Source organism: Homalodisca vitripennis, chromosome X, assembly GCF_021130785.1.
Source record: "Homalodisca vitripennis isolate AUS2020 chromosome X, UT_GWSS_2.1, whole genome shotgun sequence".
Lineage (NCBI taxonomy): Eukaryota > Metazoa > Arthropoda > Insecta > Hemiptera > Cicadellidae > Homalodisca > Homalodisca vitripennis.
Window position 1 is genome coordinate 142,918,555 of NC_060215.1, and position 21,300 is coordinate 142,939,854.

At 34.4% G+C, this 21,300-nt stretch overlaps 1 protein-coding gene across 8 annotated transcripts in view; it reads right to left on the reverse strand.

The window, feature by feature from the left end:
• LOC124369953 (BLOC-1-related complex subunit 5) overlaps positions 1 to 20,432 on the reverse strand; it is a 31,935-nt gene extending 11,503 nt beyond the window's left edge. For 2 of the 8 annotated variants that reach the window (XM_046828168.1, XM_046828174.1), the window contains exons 1-6: positions 20,290 to 20,432; positions 6,655 to 6,708; positions 6,391 to 6,477; positions 5,704 to 5,780; positions 1,246 to 1,463; positions 53 to 273 (exon numbers count right to left, since the gene is read on the reverse strand). In XM_046828168.1, coding sequence (XP_046684124.1) covers positions 53 to 273; positions 1,246 to 1,453 — 429 coding nt within the window. In that variant the 5' untranslated portion in view covers positions 1,454 to 1,463; positions 5,704 to 5,780; positions 6,391 to 6,477; positions 6,655 to 6,708; positions 20,290 to 20,432. Of the gene's footprint in view, positions 1 to 52; positions 274 to 1,245; positions 1,464 to 3,770; positions 3,955 to 5,703; positions 5,781 to 5,954; positions 6,196 to 6,390; positions 6,478 to 6,654; positions 6,709 to 10,374; positions 10,625 to 16,652; positions 16,752 to 20,289 lie in introns of those variants that run through there. The other 6 variants (XM_046828171.1, XM_046828172.1, XM_046828170.1 and 3 more) reach the window with 6 other exon arrangements.
• Between the last annotated feature and the right edge of the window lie 868 nt (positions 20,433 to 21,300).

Below are 21,300 nucleotides of genomic sequence, written 5' to 3' on the forward strand. Positions count from 1 at the left end.
ATTAAGCAAGTCAGAGACAGCCAGATTTACCACTTAGCGTTTTGAACGTTACCTGAAGACGCAGGATGTCCACATCCTTGTCAGCAGTCTCCTGGGTGGCAGCTGGCTTGACTACCACGATATTGTGGGCAGGGGAGGGGGGTGCGGGACGGGTGGCCGAGGGCTTGCGGAGACCGACCCTTCGGCCGGGAGAAGACAACAGACCACTGGCAGCTCCCAATGACTTCCCCCGACTCAGTTGCCCTTGCTGTTTGGCAGGCAGCTTGGGCGAGTCTGTGGTAACAATCAGCTTGTTATTCGAGTTTAGACCATCTAATACAATTTAGGAATGTGTCAGTGCCTTGTTCCACATACTTGTAAAGGGAAACGTGTTAAAGAACATTAAGGTGAACTTCAATAAATAACATTCTATCACATTAGTAGGGTACTCAATAAGCTTCAATTAAAACGTGATTATAATTTACATTGCTTTCAATAATTTATATGGGAATATACAACTGACAGTGACTAACTCAACAAAAACCCTTTATTGCTACAGATGGCATTGTGTTTAACCGTGTCACAATATAATTGGCCCTCTCCGCTGGCAGATATCGTGCGCTTCGTACTCCTGTTGCATGTTTTTATTTATTGACATTTGATTACATATATAAATCAGCTGACTTTATATTCATACAGTAAAGATTCCCTCCATATTTTTAAAAAAGCGATAATAAGGCAAAAAATGATTTACCTGCTTATTATATTTCAATAAACTAACCAAAAATATTATAAAAGCAACACAAAGCACAATAAATTCAATCATTTTGTTTCATCAAAATACAAATGTAACAAACATTAATTCTTTTTGTCTGATAACTGCAAAATACTATAAAAATTGTAGAAATATATCTCGTGCCCAATATAATTAATTTGTGACATAAAATTGTCTGACCATAGTTTCAGCGGGCAACTCAACGGACGACATATTGTCTCCAGATTAAAAGAGTTAAAAAACACTTTTACTCTGAATGGGGAGGGAGGGAAGCATGTAAAGCTGTGAATAACATCCCTTCATTGATACTTGTATTTTAATTGTCATAAGCTTAAATGGTAATGTAGGGCCTAGACCTATGTTACTGATCTGTTTGTTGGAGCCTATCATTTTTGATAATACTTACAGGAATGGGGAACTTAATAACCGTGTTAGTGACCAAGTTATAATGTGATGTTTACATAAGCATAATCTCAAACTAAGTTACTTACCACCAATTGGTCTATTGACGGTATATGATATATAAGGTAGATCCGAATCGGAACACACACTCGGGCCCGGAGATATGCTGCCAGGACGTGAAGTATCCATACTTTCTTGTTCCGCACGTTTTGATTCAGGTACAGATTTTCCACGTCGAAGCTGCCCTAACCTCAAAGCTTGAGAAGGGTTTGCCTGACTGCTTTGTTCCGAACCCATCTCTTCAATCCTAAAATATACACGTTTTAGCACCCAATTTAAAATAACCTGTCATTTCTATGTTTTTATGCGTTTCAGGTATTTAGAAAAACTGAAAGAACACATTCCAATATAATTTGGGATTTTCTTTAAAATTTTATTAGTATTACTATTACTGAATAGATCATTCATATTTCCGCAATGGTATTATTTTACTATTACGGTCAGCAGCACCTTATTCAATATTTTACAAAAAGATTAGGTCTATATAACAAATGGTATGAATCAATGTATGTTCAGGGACATATAAAAAGCTATTTGTACGAGTCATAAATTTAACTAAATAATATAAAACTAACTTTAAATTAACGATTAATAATAAACAAAAATATTAGGAATAAAAATTATTTACAAAGCATGGTTTAAAAGAAATTCATAGATGGAATACAAAGTAAGATTACTAAATAGTGTTGAAGATTATCCTTTAATCGTTAATTATTTTCCGATGATTTCCTATGATTTGACAAATAAATTGTTAGTTGCAACAGATTACCGCAATACTATTTCTATTTCCTAGCCAAGTAAAATGTCTAGGTATAAAAGTTGACAGCAAGATCTACTTGCGTGGACACCATAGATAGATAGAGAGCCTCTGCAAGAAGTTAACTTTAGTGTCTATGCAGTTAAACAAACCAAGACAATAAATGACCTTACAACTGGTAAAAGTGCATATTTTGCACTTTTAATTTTTTAAATAATCTTACGGGTGTTACCTTACGGTACAGAGGGCAACTTCTACAGTACAGAAGAAGGCAACTGGAATCCTGGCCGGACTAATTATAAAATTATGATTGTAATCACAATACAATTGTAATCGTGATTATAATATCCTACAGTCATAATAGTAATTATAATACAATTATAATTGTACACAATTACCAAAACTCCTGCGTGTATTAATACAGTATCCATTGTAAAATCCCATATGTGTGGATTTGTAAAAAACTGACAAGAATAGTCGTCATCAAATAAAAATAAAAATCATTTAAAACATTATACAATTGATATCAAAACATATAAATTAAAATGAACTCATTCTGATTATTCCCAATCAGAATCTTTATTGTGGTTGTGTGTTGCAGGTTGATACAGTGGCTGTAAGTGTGGTTGCCTTTGGTCTATTTACGCTTATCAATATTTTGTCTGACAGGCCGCCATGCTCACTTATAAAACTAAAATGATGTCATTTAAAATTGTTTTACTGTAGTAATACACATGCTGTGTATTTTACACAACATCCCTACAATGTGGTACATTTTAGGTTTTACGTGTTAATTTATAAAATTTTAAAGTATTTATGAAATGTTATTTGAAGAGGGTCACTCTATAAATTTACACTTCACATTTTTTTAACTTGGTAATAGAAACACAATTTCTTAAACTGTAGTAATCTTAGAACGGATTTTTTAAATGATCATGTCCTGATTAACCCTTTGGATAGCCAGAGGCAGTTGCACTGCATGAAACAGCCAAGCCCTAACTTACTAACTTTTTTATAATGCATGTTTTTTGTTCTCTTAGAACAAGAAGCTTATAAATTGCACTTAGTCCTGTAAGAACCTTTGCGCTGCTTCCGGAGTGACAGGATATTCAGGATGGGTAAGGTTAGGGAGTAGGGGCCGCCTCCTATTGAGATACATGAGGAAGATATAGGGCACTACATCTCAAAATCATGTCTCCCCGGAAGAAGGGGAGGCCAGCTCTGAACCAGACTCTCCAGTCAAAGTACGCAGGGGTGGCACACCCTTGTTGAGGCTAGCAAGAACCTCTGAGGTTAGGGAACAAACCCCACCAACTCCAAAAGTCATCTCCCACAGTAGACTAGACCTATCGAATTGCCCATGAACCCCAGAATCTCGACATATGCCGTTAGTGATGTGCCACTCCTGGACATCCATCCAAAAAGGTTGCCCAGTTTTAAGTGACACATCGGTTTTTGCTGTGCCCAGTGGTGGGTTCAACTGGAAGGTATAAACCAGCCAGAAGTGATCCCTGCTGGATTAGGATGATACAGTTAGATAGCAGGTTTTTCTGGAAGTCTAGTTTATTAATGTCATTACAATAAGGCTAGTTTAAAGATTACTTTGTTCTCTCTGATGTTAACTAACAAAATATTATGTATTAGTTTTATTTCACAGTTTGCATTTAAAATCATTGTTGCTATATTTGAAGTATACTAAAAGTTTTTAATAAATATAAAGTTTATTCAAAAGTCTTAAACTTCAAATTTTATAAACAACTATATTATTAAATTAATGAAGAATTTGTATTCACTTACCATTTGTTGGAAACACATGTTTTCACTGTAATATTTAACTGTGAATTTAAAGTGATAACTTCTACTAAAAGAGACTAATGCATCTTAAAATATAATTTACAATCATAGCATGTGCTGTTAATGTGCCTATAATAAATCTAAACAATCAAAAATTATACTTTTAAAATAAAAGAGAGTCCAGAGATGGACTACTGTAGTCTTCCTGTGGTGGAGTTCTCCAAACAGGATATCCCACTACCAACAGCTTGCAGGAAAGTTGATTACTACTGAAAACCAGCTGTTGCTATTATCTAACAGTCCCGGTACTGGGCTATGCTAGTATACATGGACAATGACAAGCTATTAAGTAAACATCATTATCACTGTCTCGTTTGCTCAAGTTGGGCTGTGCATTGGCCATAGATATAAAATCAGTAATCAACAATGACCTTCAAAGACAATACTACAGAGTCTATATGTGTGTGTGTGTGTTTTTTTTTTTTTTTTTTTTTTTAACAAACTTTCTTGTTCAGTGTCTATCTGTTTGTGTGCTATTTATAAAACTTTCTCGTATTCTACCTGTAAACAAATTTTAAATGTGTTAAAACATTCTATTTGTTTGTTTTTACTTTAATTTCCATATAAATATAAATAGGAAACAATTGAAAAATTATATAGAGCAAAATATATTTTATAACATGTCAAAAGTGTAATGTTCCTAAGGGGTGGAAAAGAGAGGAAGTAGTAAGGAAATAGGAGTAAACAAAAAAAATGTATGTACAAATTATTTCAATTGTGTACAATAAAGAAAAGATATTTAGATCACAAAAAGAATTGTCTCAGTACATTCTTGACAAAAAAACTTTTAGTAAAAATTGAAGACTAATCTTTCTTTTCAAATAAAAAATTAAGTCGGTCCTTAAAAAAACAATTCTGATAAGTTGAAAACACTTTTATTCTATAGAGTTGTTATATTTAATATAGTCTTTACAAAATTTCAGAACTCTATTTAAAAAAAGTTTGAGTATGTATATTTTAAGGTGTTGAAATTAGAAAAATGTATTATTGCTTATAGCAAGAACTACTTGTACAATAGCATATAAGTTTGTTAATACTTATGCTTTTTGCATTACAGCACATCAAAGTATGATAACAACGGCTAATTTTCATTACCCATAGTTATATTTTGGGGGGTTTTTTTAAAGGAAAATTCAACTACTCATGTTTTAAGTATCAAAGAAAAATATTTTCAAATATACACCTTATCACTTTTTTATACATATATTTAGGACAACATGATGGGACATGGTGGACTCATTTATTATTAAAAAAACTTGTTTTTTTTATTCCTTTTATTGTGTTCACTCTATTGCATGCAGAACAATTCCGTTAAATAATGTTGTTAGTTAAAAACAAACAGTTGGGACTAGGAAATCAGCACTATTAACTTGATAATTGTTAACATGAAGTCTTATTTATTTTAATAAAAGTCCCAAACAGTTGAAACGAACTTCAAAGGATAATAAATATTTTTTCAGAACCACGTATATTTACTCTTCATTGTAATAAACACATTATAGATGCTCTACATGTGCTTTTCAACTAGAGCTTGTGCACATGCTATTAAACCCGATGCTGGCTTTAGTAAAAAAGGGAGGAAAGCTTAATAACAACTGAAAATATGTTGGAAATGCCCCTGACCATCAGTGTGGGCTTCGGTGGCATCTGTACCAACACACACGTCTAGGAAAAAAAGAAAAAGTCCTCAAAATAGTACCTAAATTTGAGCTCAGATCTTGTGAGCATTCGTTTCTGTCCTACTCAAAGTTCGTTAATCATGACCTGACGTTCGAAAAGTAGCCTACCTGGGGGCCAACCAACAAAAACAAGATCTAAAGTAACAAAATTTTAAACATAATTAAAATAAAAAATAATGAAAAAAATAAAAACTTACAGAATATTAGATGAAGAGGATAAAACTTGGCCGCTGCTCTGGGAGTTAAGAAGCCGGTCCAGCACTCCATAACGTTGCTAAAATAAATGACAAAAAACTAATATAAAAGATAACAATAAAAAAGTAAAATAAATAAAATAATAAAGAAATAAAAATACAAATAATAGAAAATTAACAGAATGTTAGATGAAGAGGAGGATAAAGCTTGGCAGCTGCTTTGAAAAAGTTATGAAGTTTACTGAATGATTGACCTGCAAATGTCAGCACCCCTCTTGAGATAAACAATCATATGCCTTCCAAGCAGTCACTGACGATTGTAGTTCCAGGAAGAATCCATTCCTTGACAATTGCCAGCCATGTCGTAGAGTTCCTCGAATCCACAGGAACAAGGAAAGATTATTTTGTAGAAGTGTCAATACCTCCAAAAACCCACTGTCCCCCGATGCAACGTCCATGGTTATAATTCCTCTTGCTGAATTTTTCCTCATCAATCTGCACAACAAAAAGAGATCTGCCAAGTCTTTCGGATTGTTCCATCATGTGATCAATGAATACCTCTCTGGTAAATGAATACCAGTCGACCATTGTCCTACCGCTTAAACCTAACTCCCTTTGTATCAAGTCCTGTCAGAGGGATTTAAGATAAAGGACTATACTAAACAAAGGAAAAATCTCTCGAATACTTACGTAGCTCCTTTCAAAAAGAGAATCCACTTGTGCAGATATACGTTATAGATACGCTGCTTCTTCTTTTTCTTTGATTTAAAAACCCATCTAAAACAACAGTGTATTTTTAGCTAAAGGATAATGGCCACCAAATTTCACACCCAAACAAAACCCATTTAAAACTCTATATCGGACTAAAAAGGACACAATTTCTGAACTCCTCATTTAAATACAACCAAATAACTAAACAGAACTCCCACTGCACATATTAATCACAGGTTATACCTTTTCACTACTTGTTGAAGGCAACTCCATTGATCTTCCGAGAACCATACGTTACTGAAAAAAAACAAACACAAAATGGTTAATGGTGGTGACAAAACATAACATCTTTATTTTGAAACGTACAATGCAGAAAAATCTGCCCAATCACAAAATAGGTAAAAATAATTATTTAATAATGGGATGTGCAAAAAAATGCTCAATTGGTAGAAAATGTTGCAAAAATTTAGAGAAAGAGAAACAAGACTAAAAGCACAGCGAAAAAAACGTCATCATAAAGGAAGAACCTGTTGTAAAAATGCTCGGACCTCTAAAATGCCTTGTACTTTGATGGCCTGAGTATTTGTTGGTATCCCAATTATCCCCTCCACCAATGCCTACCACTCCTTAGCTTGTTATCCCCCCTCAGAAACCCTGATTTCCCTCAGTCCCCTAGATTGGTGGACTATTTTGAAATATAACCCAAAATTTCAAACATATTATCAGTTATTGTGCATTCATGGATCGTGGTCGGCTAAAAATTCTTTCTGGGAATAAAAGCATAATATTTTAACCCGCGATGAAGCGCGTTGTTAGATGGCATCTATACAATTTAGTAGTTACATTGTATTTTTTTTCAATTTTTGTCTGACCACAATGAAGGTTTGACAATGATCCGTCGACCATATGAGGAATTGGTTTTTCCGAGAAACCCGACGATTCACCCTAACCGGAAGGGAGGGGGGGAGTTCTGAAGTAGAACACGCCTGCCGCCTTAGTTGCCGTCTAGACACGCGCCTCTAGTTACGTACCGCTGTTGTGTAGATGCCATCTAACGACACGCCCGTTTACGTTATAAAACTTATGATGTAGTGAATAATGCAAAACGTGTTAGTTTTTTTATTAGTTTATAAATAAACTGTTTTTGTGTACTTACGATTATAGTTTCGTGTAAGTACTAATTACAATGGCGAAAAAAAAAAACAATGAAGACGCAATAATAAGTTGGTTAGAAGATAGTGACCACAGTGAAAGTGAATTGTATTTTTCATCAAACAGTGAAATTGATGGCCCATCTGACCATTATGAACACAATACTGGAACTGAACAGTCTAGTGACGAAGAAAGTAATTCGACCCCTGAACAGGCACGAGAAGAACCAATGGTAATTGATGATCCCAGTAGGCCTCTGCCTTCACAAGCAACGGGATCAGCACCACCACAGCTCCAATCTGATCAGGTAGCTAATGCCAATTTGTTTTATGTTGGAAAAGATCCCTTTTGCAAATGGTTGATTCACAAAACCGTTTGAAGCAAGACAATCTAAAAACTCGCAAACAAAATATGTTACAAAATTACCTGGGAGTCAAAAGGGCTGCTAGAGACTGTCAAACTATTGTTGAATGTTGGAAATTATTTTTTCCTGATCAAACAATTGAAGATATTGTCAAATATACAAATACACAGTTAGACAGCGTACGAGACAAATATTCATGAGAGAGAGAGATTGTTTGCCAACCAATTATGAAGAAATGTTAGGTTTCTTTGGAATTTTGTACCTGTTAGGTGTAAAAAAAGCTAGTCACCTAAATACAGCTGATATCTGGAAAACTGATGGAACAGCTCCAGAATTCTTTAGGGCTGTAATGAGTGAAAAAAGATTTCACTTACTAGATGAATGTTAGATTGCATTAGATTCGATGATAAAATGACACGAGCGAATAGGAGGAAGCTAGATAACATAGCACCAATCAGAGATGTTTTTGAAAATTTTTGTTAAATCGTTGCTCGGACAATTACTCTCCGGGAGAATATGTTACTTTAGATGAGATGCTAGAAGCTTTCCGAGGGTAAAATGTAAGTTCAGACAATATATTAGCAATAAGCCTGTTAAGTATTGCCGTAAAGATATGTGCTCTAGTGGATGCTAGAACTTTTTACACTCTGAACATGGAAATATATCCAGGAAAGCAGCCAGAGGGGTCCATTTGTTTTAGACAACACTGTAAACAGCGTTGTGAAAAGACTTATCAAACCAATAGATGGCACAGGCAGAAATGTCACAAATGGACAACTTTTATACCAATGTTCCACTTGCAAACGACCTTTTTGTTAATCACAGAACAACAATTGTTGGTACCATTAAAAAAAACAAACCCCAGATACCTAAATGTTTTCTAGAGGTTAAAGAAAGAAATGTTTGGAAGCAGTATGTTTGGCTTTCCATGCTTACCAAATAACTCTCTGTTAGTTTCTTATGTGCCTAAAAGGCATAAAAATGTACTTATGCTGTCTACCTTTCACAATGATGACACTATTGACCCAGGACAATGACATGAATAAACCTGAAGTCATAACTTTTTACAACATGACTAAGGGAGGAGTCGACGTTGTCGACAGAATGAAAAAAAGAATATAAGGTCGGAAGAGTGAGTAACAGATGGCCGTTGACAGTGTTCAATGGCTTATTGAATGTTGCCACGATCAATGCACAGATCATCCACAAGGCCAACACTAACACTATTATGGCTAGAAGAGTGTTTTAATTACCGAATTGGCAAAGACTATTGTGAAACCACATTTAATGAAGCGAGCTACAATTGAAAGTACTTCCTATGAATTTGAAATCAAGCATTAGTACCGTTATGGGCCAGCCTCTTCCATCGACATGTCACACAACAGGTAAGAATATTTTTATATAACATTATTGGTATGTAACAAGGAAGGTTAGGTACATTTTTATTTTAATATGTACATGAAATGACTAAATATAGGGCACTCTAGAAACTGTAATACTCAAAAATATAATACGTATGGGATTTTTCACGGTACCAATGGAAGAAAAACCAAGGTGTGCCTATTGTCCCACCAGAAAGAACTGGTTTACTCCCTATCAGTGTGTGAAAGCTGTAGTAAAGCAATATGCAAAGAACACACGGGCTCAACGAAATATTGTTGTAATGAATGTTTGGCACAAGAACACAATGAGGAAGACAGTAACTAAGTCACATTGTGCAAAAGAACTAATACATAACATCAATTTTGTTTGTTGTAATAAAATAGCTCTATAAAAAATATGTTTTGTTTATTTATAAATAGGAACATCATTTTATAGGTATAGTAGATTATAAATACAGTTTCATGATAGCCCGAACAAAATATATAAATGCTTAAAAACAAATAATAACATTGAAAATCAAAAGTTAGATACCATCTATACGCGCGAGCCGCGCTTACGTAACTTTTAATCACGCGACCAACGGCGGGTTTAAGAAACTGATAAAAGTGGTTTGAGATCATTGTAGCTAATGTGGTTTAAGTACACTACAATCTTTTTTTATAATAATATACAGAAACTGTACTAAATGTATCATTTTTTTTCAATCAGGAAACAGTTATTTTGTTGTACGCTGACACTAATGATGAGTTCCTGTTGTTATGATTTTTATTGCAAAATAAATACATTTTTTATTTCATTTGATTGGGTGCAAGCAGTTTCTGCCTGAACCACCAATAAATACTTCCTTATCAACAGAGATAGGTATGTATTAAGGGGCCATTTTTAAGTGTTTTGTAGTTTTTAAGCCTCTGTGGTTTTAATGAAATTTATTAATTTAAAGTATAAGTTGTTATGTGTTGTGATTTAATTTTAAAAAAGTACAATATTTTACTAGTGAAAAATCTATAAGTTTATGTTTTTAACAAATCTTTTCAGTAATTATTTACAATTAAAAGTGTACTTACATTCAGGCTCTGTAACATATGTTTTGTCTGAGCACATATATTGAACTTGCAGAGAGTGGGTGTTTTGTATAGAGCAACTGTTATGAACAGTTATTCCTTTTGAGAACTCTTTACTCACTATAAAAGAAATTAAATAAGTAGAATTGAATAAATAAAATAGAACTACTTTATTCATCTATAACTGTTTATTCTGCCAACATCAAGCTAAAACTTGCCAAAACAGCTGATTGCCAATATTATTCAGTTAGTGATTTAATCCATTTGACAACTATCACTCTGACTCATCTGGCCATAGACTGGTGACAACAATCAAACCCAATATGACCTTGACCTTGAACATATAAACAGGTTCATGCTTAAACTACTTTCTGACAAGATTATCACCAGTTACAATTTTACTGATTAACTTTGCTTATACATATATTTTATAAATTTGTAATTTGTATATAATATCCTGTCTATATATTTAGTTTATAATTTATTGTTTGTAACTTGGCACAAATTAAGCTGGGTAAAGTATATATTGATTGATTTTTACTGTGAAATTTAACTTCTACAATGGCTACTCCAATGAGAAATAGGTCTAAAACTGATATTAAAATCAATGACAATATTTGCCAAAGTGAAAGGGTTTCCCCATTGGCCTGCAAAAGTAACTGGCATTGATGATGAAACTTACAAAAATATAACTTTTTTTCAACAAATGAAACTGCTTTTGTTAATAAAACTGATATTGTTAATTATAACGAATGTAAAATGAAATATACTCTCGACTCTGTAGCAAAAAAACTTAAATAAAGTTACAAACTGGCTCTTTCTCAGATAGAAAAATTAGAAATATAGAAATTGGAGAAAACACAAATGTGTCAATCATCCTTCGCCTCTACTCCATCAGAAAACCCCCTCAAATAAACAAAAAAAGAATGTATCAGGAATTAATAAAACAACGTCTTCAAGTGCCTCATTACTCTATCAAAACCCATGAAATAAAACTCCAAATACTGAATCAGTGCAGACAGAGACTAATTCAACTAATATAGATGTGGACAAAGTAAAAAAAACCTCAAAGTACAAAGAGCACCAATACCAATGAGAAAAGTTCTATTAGTCTCTCTTTATTAGAAAATATAAGTGGGTAACTGATAATACTATCCAGCTGTATTATGATACGCTAACATCCTTAATCACAAAGTCTGATAAAACAATCTTACTTATGAATACGGTAGTAACACATGCTATCGAATGCCTTCAAGACTATGACCATTTACTTGAACCTTTACAATTATTTAATAAAAACTATGTTATCTTCCCAATTCATGACTTGAAGCAAGATGTGCAAGACAATTATCCAGAGAACACAAAATACTCATACAAAACAGAAGGATCTCATTGGAACCTTATGTTGTTTGTAAGAAACCTGCAAAAATTTCTATACTTCGATTCATGTGGCACATACAACAGGGAACATGCACAGAAGGTGGCTGAAAAGGTCCATGAGCACTTGGGTGTGGAAGGTGATGTCCTTTTTCAAATTGTCGAAGTCCCTCAACAGCCTAATACTGTTGACTGTGGAATTTACTTAACAATTTTCACAGACATTCTTATACAACTGATAGGTTGTGGTTCTTTGGATCCACTGGGTAACACAGACAGCAGATTAGTATGCACAATTGGTCACTCTGACATCTTAACAAAACGCTCCCAACTGGCACTACTCGGGCACGACTACCCACATTTACAGTTGAGTTATCAGACTGTATCTGACATGATGTTTAAGCACTTTGTATCTACCTCTACGGGACCTCGAGCTCAAGTAGGCAATATTGTGGTAAGTGCAAACACAAAGCTTGTGACATTGATCTCTGAAAGTGTCAGCAATATGACTGCATTTCAGGTGAAAGAAACAAAACAAAAAAACCCATGGCAGTTTGAAAAACGGTCAAAGCATTATAAATTTAAACCCAAACACAAAATATTTGCTGAAAGGGAAACTGCCATCTCAACATCAAATAGCTTCCATGTACTTACTGAAAAAAAAAACAATTTACTACAGATAAAGGAGTCTAATAAAAATTATGTATACAAAACTAACACAACAAGTAAAAAAAGGACAAATCATGTTCATGAGTATCGCCATGACAGCAACTATGAACTTTCAATCGACAAAATAAAAGTAGAATTGTACAGACAGCCAAGGTCAAGGACTACCAGAGATTATTGGTTCATACAGTAAGGGAAAGATTTATGTGGATGGAGTAGTTAAATCTGGAGCCGATGTCCAACAGGTCTACAACCAAGCAGCTAAATCTCTACAATGTCCTATAATAATACTTGCAGGAACAAATGATATTTTAAAAGGATCTCCTCAAGTTATTTATGAAAAAATGGAAACTGAATTACAAACTCTGAGTAGGTCTGAGCCAGTGTGTGTAACAACAATCCCCTTAGACATGATGTACACCATGACAACTTACTGTAGTACACTGTGATCTAGCCCTGACTAATAGTCACATAAGAGAAATTGTTTTAAGAATGGACAATGTTCACCTCATTGATTTGGATTCTTTCCAACGTTATCACTTCACACGACAGGGTCTACATTTAAACTATAAAGGAAAGAGAAAACTTGGTTTTATGATAGTTGATTTTGTGAATAATGTTAATGGAAAAAAACATGAAATAGACCAAGAACCCGCAACTGGGCCAAGAAAAGTCTTCAGTCATCCACCAAATTCAAGCTCAGAAAGTAAAGGAGGTACTTGGACCAACTCTGTCACTAGAGTTAGTTTGCCAATCTCAGTTGTACAGACTAATTTCAAGAATATAATTCAAGAACACAGGTATAATGAGAAATTGGCATCTCATTGGCATCAATTGGCAAATGTTGTTTGTGCATCTCAGCAGATTTGACAAACAAAAACAGGAGTATGAGTGCAGGGGTGGCAGTAGTGTTTAAAGATCAATTCGGAAAACCAAGGATTGAAGACTGTCTTACCAAACACCTGACATACCAGAAACTAAAATCTGGAGCCTCGGTTTATGGCCTGATTACAAAACCGTATTTTTTTAATAAACCAGACTTAAATGATTATGACCTGTCTTTTAAGCACTTTACTGAAGATTTTATAAAAAAAGATCTAAAGTTTCTTATTTGCTCCCCTATGGGATGTGTCAGAGATGGAATCCCAATTGAACATTTTGCTGCAAGGATACTACAATTTAGTCAAGTCACAGGAGCCTCTGTCAGCATCGTTACCTATGATGAACATCCTACCAGGAAGTTGAGAAATGGCCTCCCATCTCTTAGCTTTGTGAGGGGGTTGGAGAATGCCATCGGTATCATGAAGCCATAACAAACACCCCTCATAACAACTTCTGACGACACAGACGAGAGAGAGAACTAAAATACTCTCCAAGAGACACAATGTGTAATAACGCATATACTCGTGTTAGGCGTTTTGGTCAAAGAATACCATTCTGATATATCTGTCTACAGCGTGGGAAGGGTTAACCAAAGGTTTTACCTTTTTACTACTTGTTGAAGGCAAACACAAAATGGCTAATGGCGAGGACAACACACAACACCGTACAACACAGAAAAATCTGCCCGATCTCGTGATACCTATTTCGTAGATAAAAATAATTATTTAATATAATGAGATGTGCAAATAAATGTTCATTGGTAGAAAATGTTGCAAAAATGTTGAGAAAGAGGAACACGGCCAAGAGCACAAAGGAAAACGTCAACATAGAGGAAGAATGTGATGAATAAACATCAATCAATCTTCACCATAGAGGTATAATCTGTTGCAAAAATGCTCGGACCTCTAAAATTCCTGTACTTTGTTAGCCTGAGTGTTTGTTCGTATCCGGATTATCCCCTCCAACAATGCCTACCACTCCTAAGCTTGTTATCCCCCCTCAGAAACCCCCAATTTCCCTCGGTCCCCTAGATTAATGGGTATTTGAAATATAACCTAACATATTATCAGTTATTGTGCAATCATGGATCGTGGTCGCCTAAAAATTCTTTCTGAGAATGAAAACATACTTTTAAGAAATTGATAAAAGTGGTTTGATGATTACAGCTAAAGTGGTTAAAGTACACTACAATTTTTATTTAATAATAATATACATATATAAAATTTGTTGCAATCAGGAAAAAGTTATTTCGTAGTAGGTAAAGACATTTTATTATTTTAACCCTTTGAGTGCCGCAGCGTCTACATAGTAGATGTTGTGAAATGTGCATAAATTGCCGGCATCAGCCAGTAGACGATTTGTATTTAATTAATATCACATATAATTCATTTTTATTTTGACAAATAACTTATTTCACAGCAATCTACAAGTTTCGAACAATCGATTGTGATTGATTTTTATTGTTCACCGCCTCCTTGTAGTTATTTGCCATCAGAAAACAAAACAGATGACGCAATAGTTGGTCAGCTGCTACTTGTTGCCATTAACTACACAGTTTGGTTCGTTGGGTGTTTACATTGTGCTAGTTTCGTGTGTTTATGCTGAAAACTGTTGTTATTACTATTCTGCAATTGTGTTCAGTAAAACTTACAATGCATTTATAAACTTCTTTTTTCGTGTTTATTTGTTTAGTGATGTATATTTTATTGTTGAATTGGTGATGAAGTAAAACGCAAGTTCCAATCAAACTATTGATTTTAGGTGAAGTAAGGTTATAGAAGTAAGGTTATATTGTAGGCCTGTGTATATTTTATTGTTGAATTAGTGATGAAGTAAAACGCAAGTTCCAATCAAACTACTGTTGATTTTAGGTGAAGTAAGGTTATATTGTAGGCCTGTGTGAACCTTTCATTTTGCTACATTACAAAATAAAAATGAGTAAAAAAAAACCTTGTTGGTGACGAAGATATATAAGACGCCCTAGACCAAACATACACAACTGTAGATACATCTGCTACTACCAGTGTGTTAGGAGGGGGAGGTGATGAAGGGGATAAAAGTGAGAGTGAGCTTGATCTTTCAGAAAACGATTCTGATGATGATTATTGGTTGCAATTATCTAGTGAACTTGACGATACAGATGCCGACAAGAATTATGAGCCTTCCTCTGTCGATTCGGATTCTTCCTTTGAAGCTTGAGCTGGGCCTTCTACATCAACTCCAATGAAGAAAAAGAAAAGAGCCTCCTCTAAAAGTGATTTTGGATTTCAGCACAAGAGACCCCGACTTATTAGTGTTAGTAGTGAGCTTTCTGCTAAATAGAACATCATTTTCAACATCATTTTCAACAACATTTTCATCATCGACTAAATAGAAATTTAGTCGATGATGAAAATGTTGATGACCCTCTCCCATACAATGTTCCCGTCCCAGAACCTGAATTATTGGACAATAATCAGTCACCTGTTGAGGATGAGTCTCTTTCGAACTCGAGCAATGAACCAGTTGAAACTTGGTTAGAAGTTGGCCCAGATGACGATTTTCCTTTGGACCCAGTCTTGTATGGTGAACTTCCGGGCCCTAAACATATGCCACCCCCCCAGTCTGGCCCTCTAGCTTATTTTTATTTATTTTTTACAAATGTACTTTTTTCCAGTTTAGCCAGAGAAACTAATAGGTATGCAGAACAGTACATTTCCCAGGGACTTCACAAAGATAATTCTAGAGTAAAAGAATGGCTCCCAGTCACTGTGGATGAAATAAAAGCTTTTGTTGTTACCATTTTGAATATGGGTATAGTACGACTGCCAACCATTTATAGCTATTGGTCCACAATTCCCTCTACTCATCAGGTTTGGTTTAAACAGATGTTCACCCGTAATCGATTCCAGCTTATTTTGAAGTTCTTTCATTTGGTAAACAATGAAAGGTTAGCTGTCCAACCTTATGACCCTTGTGCAAAATTTCATCCAATCATTGAACATGTTAACATTTTATTCAGACACCACTACACTGCCCACAAAGAAGTTTCTGTTGATGAGTCTCTAATAGGAACAAAATCAAGAACAATTCTGCAGCAGTACTTGCCAAATAAAAAGCATCATAGATGGGGCATCAAACTATGGATGCTGTGTGATTCGGTCACCCATTACTGTGCAGGATTTTTTGTTTATAAAGGTTCACGTCATGATGATCCCATAGAAAAGGCAGAAATGAAAGATTTGGGTACTGGATACTATGTTGTAAAGAAATTACTTACTATGTGCAACTACATAGGTAAAGGGTACCATGTTTTTTGCGACAACTACTTTTCATCACTGCCTCTAGTAGAATATCTTTACAGTGTTGGTACTTACTTCACTGGAACAATCAGAGGCAACCGAAAGGGTCTACCAGAGCATTTTACGAAGTCAAGGTTTGCTGTCGGTGTGACAAAATTTATGAGGAAAGGATTTATTCTTCTTTGTGGCCACAGAGACAAGCAATCTAAAAAAAAAACAAGTATTATTGTTGTCTACATCTTCCAAGGCAACAACTACTGAAGTAACCAGAAGACTTAGAAACCAGATTGAACCTCAAGTTATTTCTAAGCCTGATGTAATTTTGGCTTATAATAAATATATGGGAGGTATAGATACATCTGACATGATGCTATATACCTATCTTGATGAGAGAAAAACCTTGAAATATTGGAAGAAAGTAGTGTTTAGTGCCATGAACCGAATGTTGCTGAATTCATATATACGAGGGGGTACCAAAAAAAAAACCGGAATTTGTATTGCTGGCAGCCGGCAGCGTGTAGTACACATTCCTGCCGCTAGGCGTGTGTCGCGCAACCCATTGCGAGCTCAGTGACCCCAGTTCCGTTGTCCTAGTGCATTCTGTTCGTTCGTAGTGACTGTTTTCGCTAACCCTGTTTTGTTCTTGTTTCGTTTTTTGTCATGGCAAGTTTAAGTGAACAACGTGCAGCTGTGAAATTTTGTTTTTTACTTGGTAAAAATGCTGCAGAAACTATTTTAATGTTGAATACAGCTTACAAAGATGATGCTATGGGGAAAACTCAGGTCTACGAGTGGTTCGCTCGATTTAAAAATGGCGACATGTCGATTGAAGACAAACCTCGTTCTGGACGTCCATCAACCTCTCGAACGGACGAAAATGTTGAGAAAATTCGTGAACTTGTGCTCACCGACCGTCGACAGATGATGAACTATCAGAGAGTAGGGGGTAACTTGGAGCTCGGTTCAGCGAATTTTAACAGGAGATTTAGGACTGAAAAGGGTTGCTGCCAAATTTGTTCCTCGACTTCTGACTGACCATCAAAAGGCACATCGAGTTGAAACTTGCCGCCTTCTGAAAGAACATCTCGAAAATGATCCCGATTTTCTGGAAAAGGTAATTACTGGTGATGAGTCATGGTGCTATGGTTATGACCCAGAAACGAAGCAACAGTCAAGCCAATGGAAGTCGCCATCTTCACCTCGCCCAAAAAAATGTCGGCAAGTCAAATCAAACATCAAAACCATGTTGATTTGCTTTTTTTGATGCTAAAGGCATTGTTCATTCTGAGTTTGTTCCTCCAGGTCAGACTGTCAACCAAACATTTTATTTGGAGATTTTAAGAAGATTGCGCAACAGTGTTCGCCAGAAAAGACCCGATTTGTGGCAGACTGGAGACTGGTTCTTCCACCACGACAACGCACCGGCACACACAGCCATCTCAGTTAGGCAGTTTTTAGCCAAAAACGGCATGGTTCCGCTGCCCCATGCACCTTACTCGCCTGACCTCGCTCCATGCGACTTTTTTTTATTTCCACACATGAAAAGAGGCTTGAAAGGTCAACGATTTGACAGCGTTGAAGAGGTTAAGGAAAAAAACGAAGCTCGAGCTTGCAGCCATTTCTAAAGATGACTACAAAAAATGTTTTGATCAATGGAAATACTGTTGGGACAAGTGTATTAGTTGTAATGGAGATTATTTTGAAGGAGATAAGGTCGTATTGTAAAAAATTTGATAATATATAATTTTTATAAAATAATTCCGGTTTTTTTTTGGGTACCCCCTCGTATTGTTTGCCGAGCACAAAGAGTCCTGTAAGGAAAAACCAATGAATCGTTTGAAATATACTCAAACAATTATTTCTGAAATTGGGAAAGAATGGATTGATAAGAAAAATCAATGCCCTCCTCCTCATGCCCAACCAAGGAGAGTTTTTGGCTTGAAACAGCTACCTCAAAAAATGCAGCACCTCTGTAAGGAGTGTAGCACAGCAGACACGAAACCGGTCAACCTATGTATGTGTCAAGTGTGAGAAAGGAGTTCATCCAAAGTGTCTCAATATTCACATTTGCAAGAAGTAAAATGATGATAGGGACAGTGTAAATAGTATTTATGTATATAGAAAAAACATTTTTTGATTTTGGAATAACCAATGAAAAAGTAAACAACAATGAACAATAAGTAATCCTGAGAAATAAGTAAGTGAGATTTTGTTTATACTTTTTATATAATTAGTATTTTACAGTAGTCTTACTTCATTGAGTGAAATAGGATAGTTATAATATTGTTTCTAAACTTTTGACAAACTTGAAAAAAAATTGCTTTTTGTTGTATTTTGTATATATTGCAGTATCTGGTTAAATATTACTGTAACACACCATATTATGCATGATTTTTGTTCAGTTTTTCATGCTCTTTCATATGGTATAGCTAAAAAAAATATTGTATATATAAAATTTTAGTTCAAACTTGAAATTGATTTTTTTTCATTTTTTAGTTTTTTGTTATAACCTATATTCTTTTTGTGTAAATAAAAATAAAATTATAATATTATATGGAAAAAATACCTTGTTTTATAACACACAAACTAAAAAAAAATTATTCAAATCGGTTGAATAGTTTTTTTTTTTAATAGGTATAGTTTTTTCCCCACACGCTTGCAAAACAGAAGGAAATGCTCTGGCAATTTATGCGTATGACTTGGGAAAATATGCTGTTGCACTCAAAGGGTTAATGAATATAAAATTATAATTATGAGACACATGCTTTGCAATATGAAAATTATTTTTGGCAATAAATGTATATTGTATTGTATTGTAGGTTAACACTAATGATGAGTTCCTATTTTGAAAGGATTTTTGTTGCAATTTGGCATTTGCACTAATTTGGGTTACTTCTCCTCACTTAACACAATTATTAGACTTTATAATGAGCACTCAAACTCTTTAGATGTATTTAATTCCTCTTACAGAGATTTTAAGGTTAAATTACTCCTGATTATCAATTAATAGTTAAAACATAGATTTTACATATTGTTATTGTTGTTGTTATTTATATAGTAAATATTTATTGGTGTTTTATATATATATATATATATTTTTTTTTTAACTGAATCAAATTTTATAATTGTTATATCGTTATATATATTTTGTTAACTAGTTTTAGTACATGTTTAATTGATTACTTTTGGACAGTAGTTTATTGATTCTCGGTTGTTATTTATTTAATTTATTTAAATTATTTGATTCATCTTGTTGTTAAGTTATTTATCGGTGCTTCGGTGGTGTTGTCGACTTTAAAATGCTCTTTTTTGTGTATTGTTGATATTTAATGTAGTTGAGCTGTTGTTTTGGATTAAATTGTGTGTTTTTTTTTTTTTTTTTGAAGTTATCCAATTATATTCATATATAATAATATTAATGTCACAGTGTAATTGGCTTCGGCTGTATTGTAACATTATAAAATATAAATAAATAAAAGGTTAAGGTTGTATGTTTTATTAAATTCAATAGTGTACATTGCCTTTGAAACAAAACTATTTTTACCAAAGGTGCAATCTTCACTTTTGATTAAGTTTTACAGTAATAACAGTGTGAGTAAATTAATAAAAAGTGAAAGATGCCAAAATATACTTATAGGCCTTAATTTTAAAAATATTGATGATCAATAATTACTTATAACAGATTGTAAGCAACTTAAGTGTCATAACTCACCAGTGTCGTAGTACCTAAACTTTCTAATTTATCAACAATTTAAAAGTTTTTTTGTTTTTAAGAAAACTTAATGATTACATTCAATCACATTTTATAGGTTAATTCAGAGCAGACAGACTTGTCTTGTTGAACTGACTTGGCCTTTTTTTACCACCGCGAACACCGTTCAAGAAAAAAAAAAAAAAAAAAGGCCGCCGTGAAGTTAGCGTTCTTGTATCATCCAGACCGTGAATTTATCGTCCCTTGGTAATTTGTGCATCAATGTTGCAGTTCTCAATCTGAAGGCGCTCCCAATAACTCAAAAACTGAGATAAAATGTATAAAACTGATTATTAAAAGAGCGATCTTTCTCCAAATCTACACAGTTAAAAATAAAAAGAAGAAAATCCCAAATTTAAGAACTCGACCGTAAGGAATGTATCGTTTAAAAATAATGAACGTTAAACGTGCGTTCTCGATTAAAATCGCTCCTGAGACTAAACCAAACAAGTGCACGGAATGAAAATCTGTACACAGGTGCTCTATAAGCTACATTTTAATATACAAACGCCAAAAAGGTGGTGTCGACCATCAAAGGTCCTAGCGTCTTAATTAAGTGCACCGTTAGACGGGCGTCCCCGACTAAAAGTCACTCCTGAGACTAAACCAAACAAGTGCCCTCAATTGAAAATTTGTACACAGGTGCTATGTAAGCTTTATTTTAACATACAAATGTCAAAAAGGTGGTATCGACCGTCAGAGGTCCTATCGTCTTAATTAAATGCACCGTTAGACGTGCGTTCTCGAATAAAAGTTACTTCTGAGACTTAAGAGCGATTTTTAATCGAGAACGCTCGTTTAACGATACATTTTCTACGGCCGAGTTTTTATAATTGGGATTTTAATTTATTATACATCTAAAAGGAAACCTTTATTGAAAACTGTGTACATTTGGAGTAGGAATGCATTTTAATAATTAGTTTTATACATTGTTCTTAGTTGTTGAATTATTGGAAGCGCCTTCAAATTAAG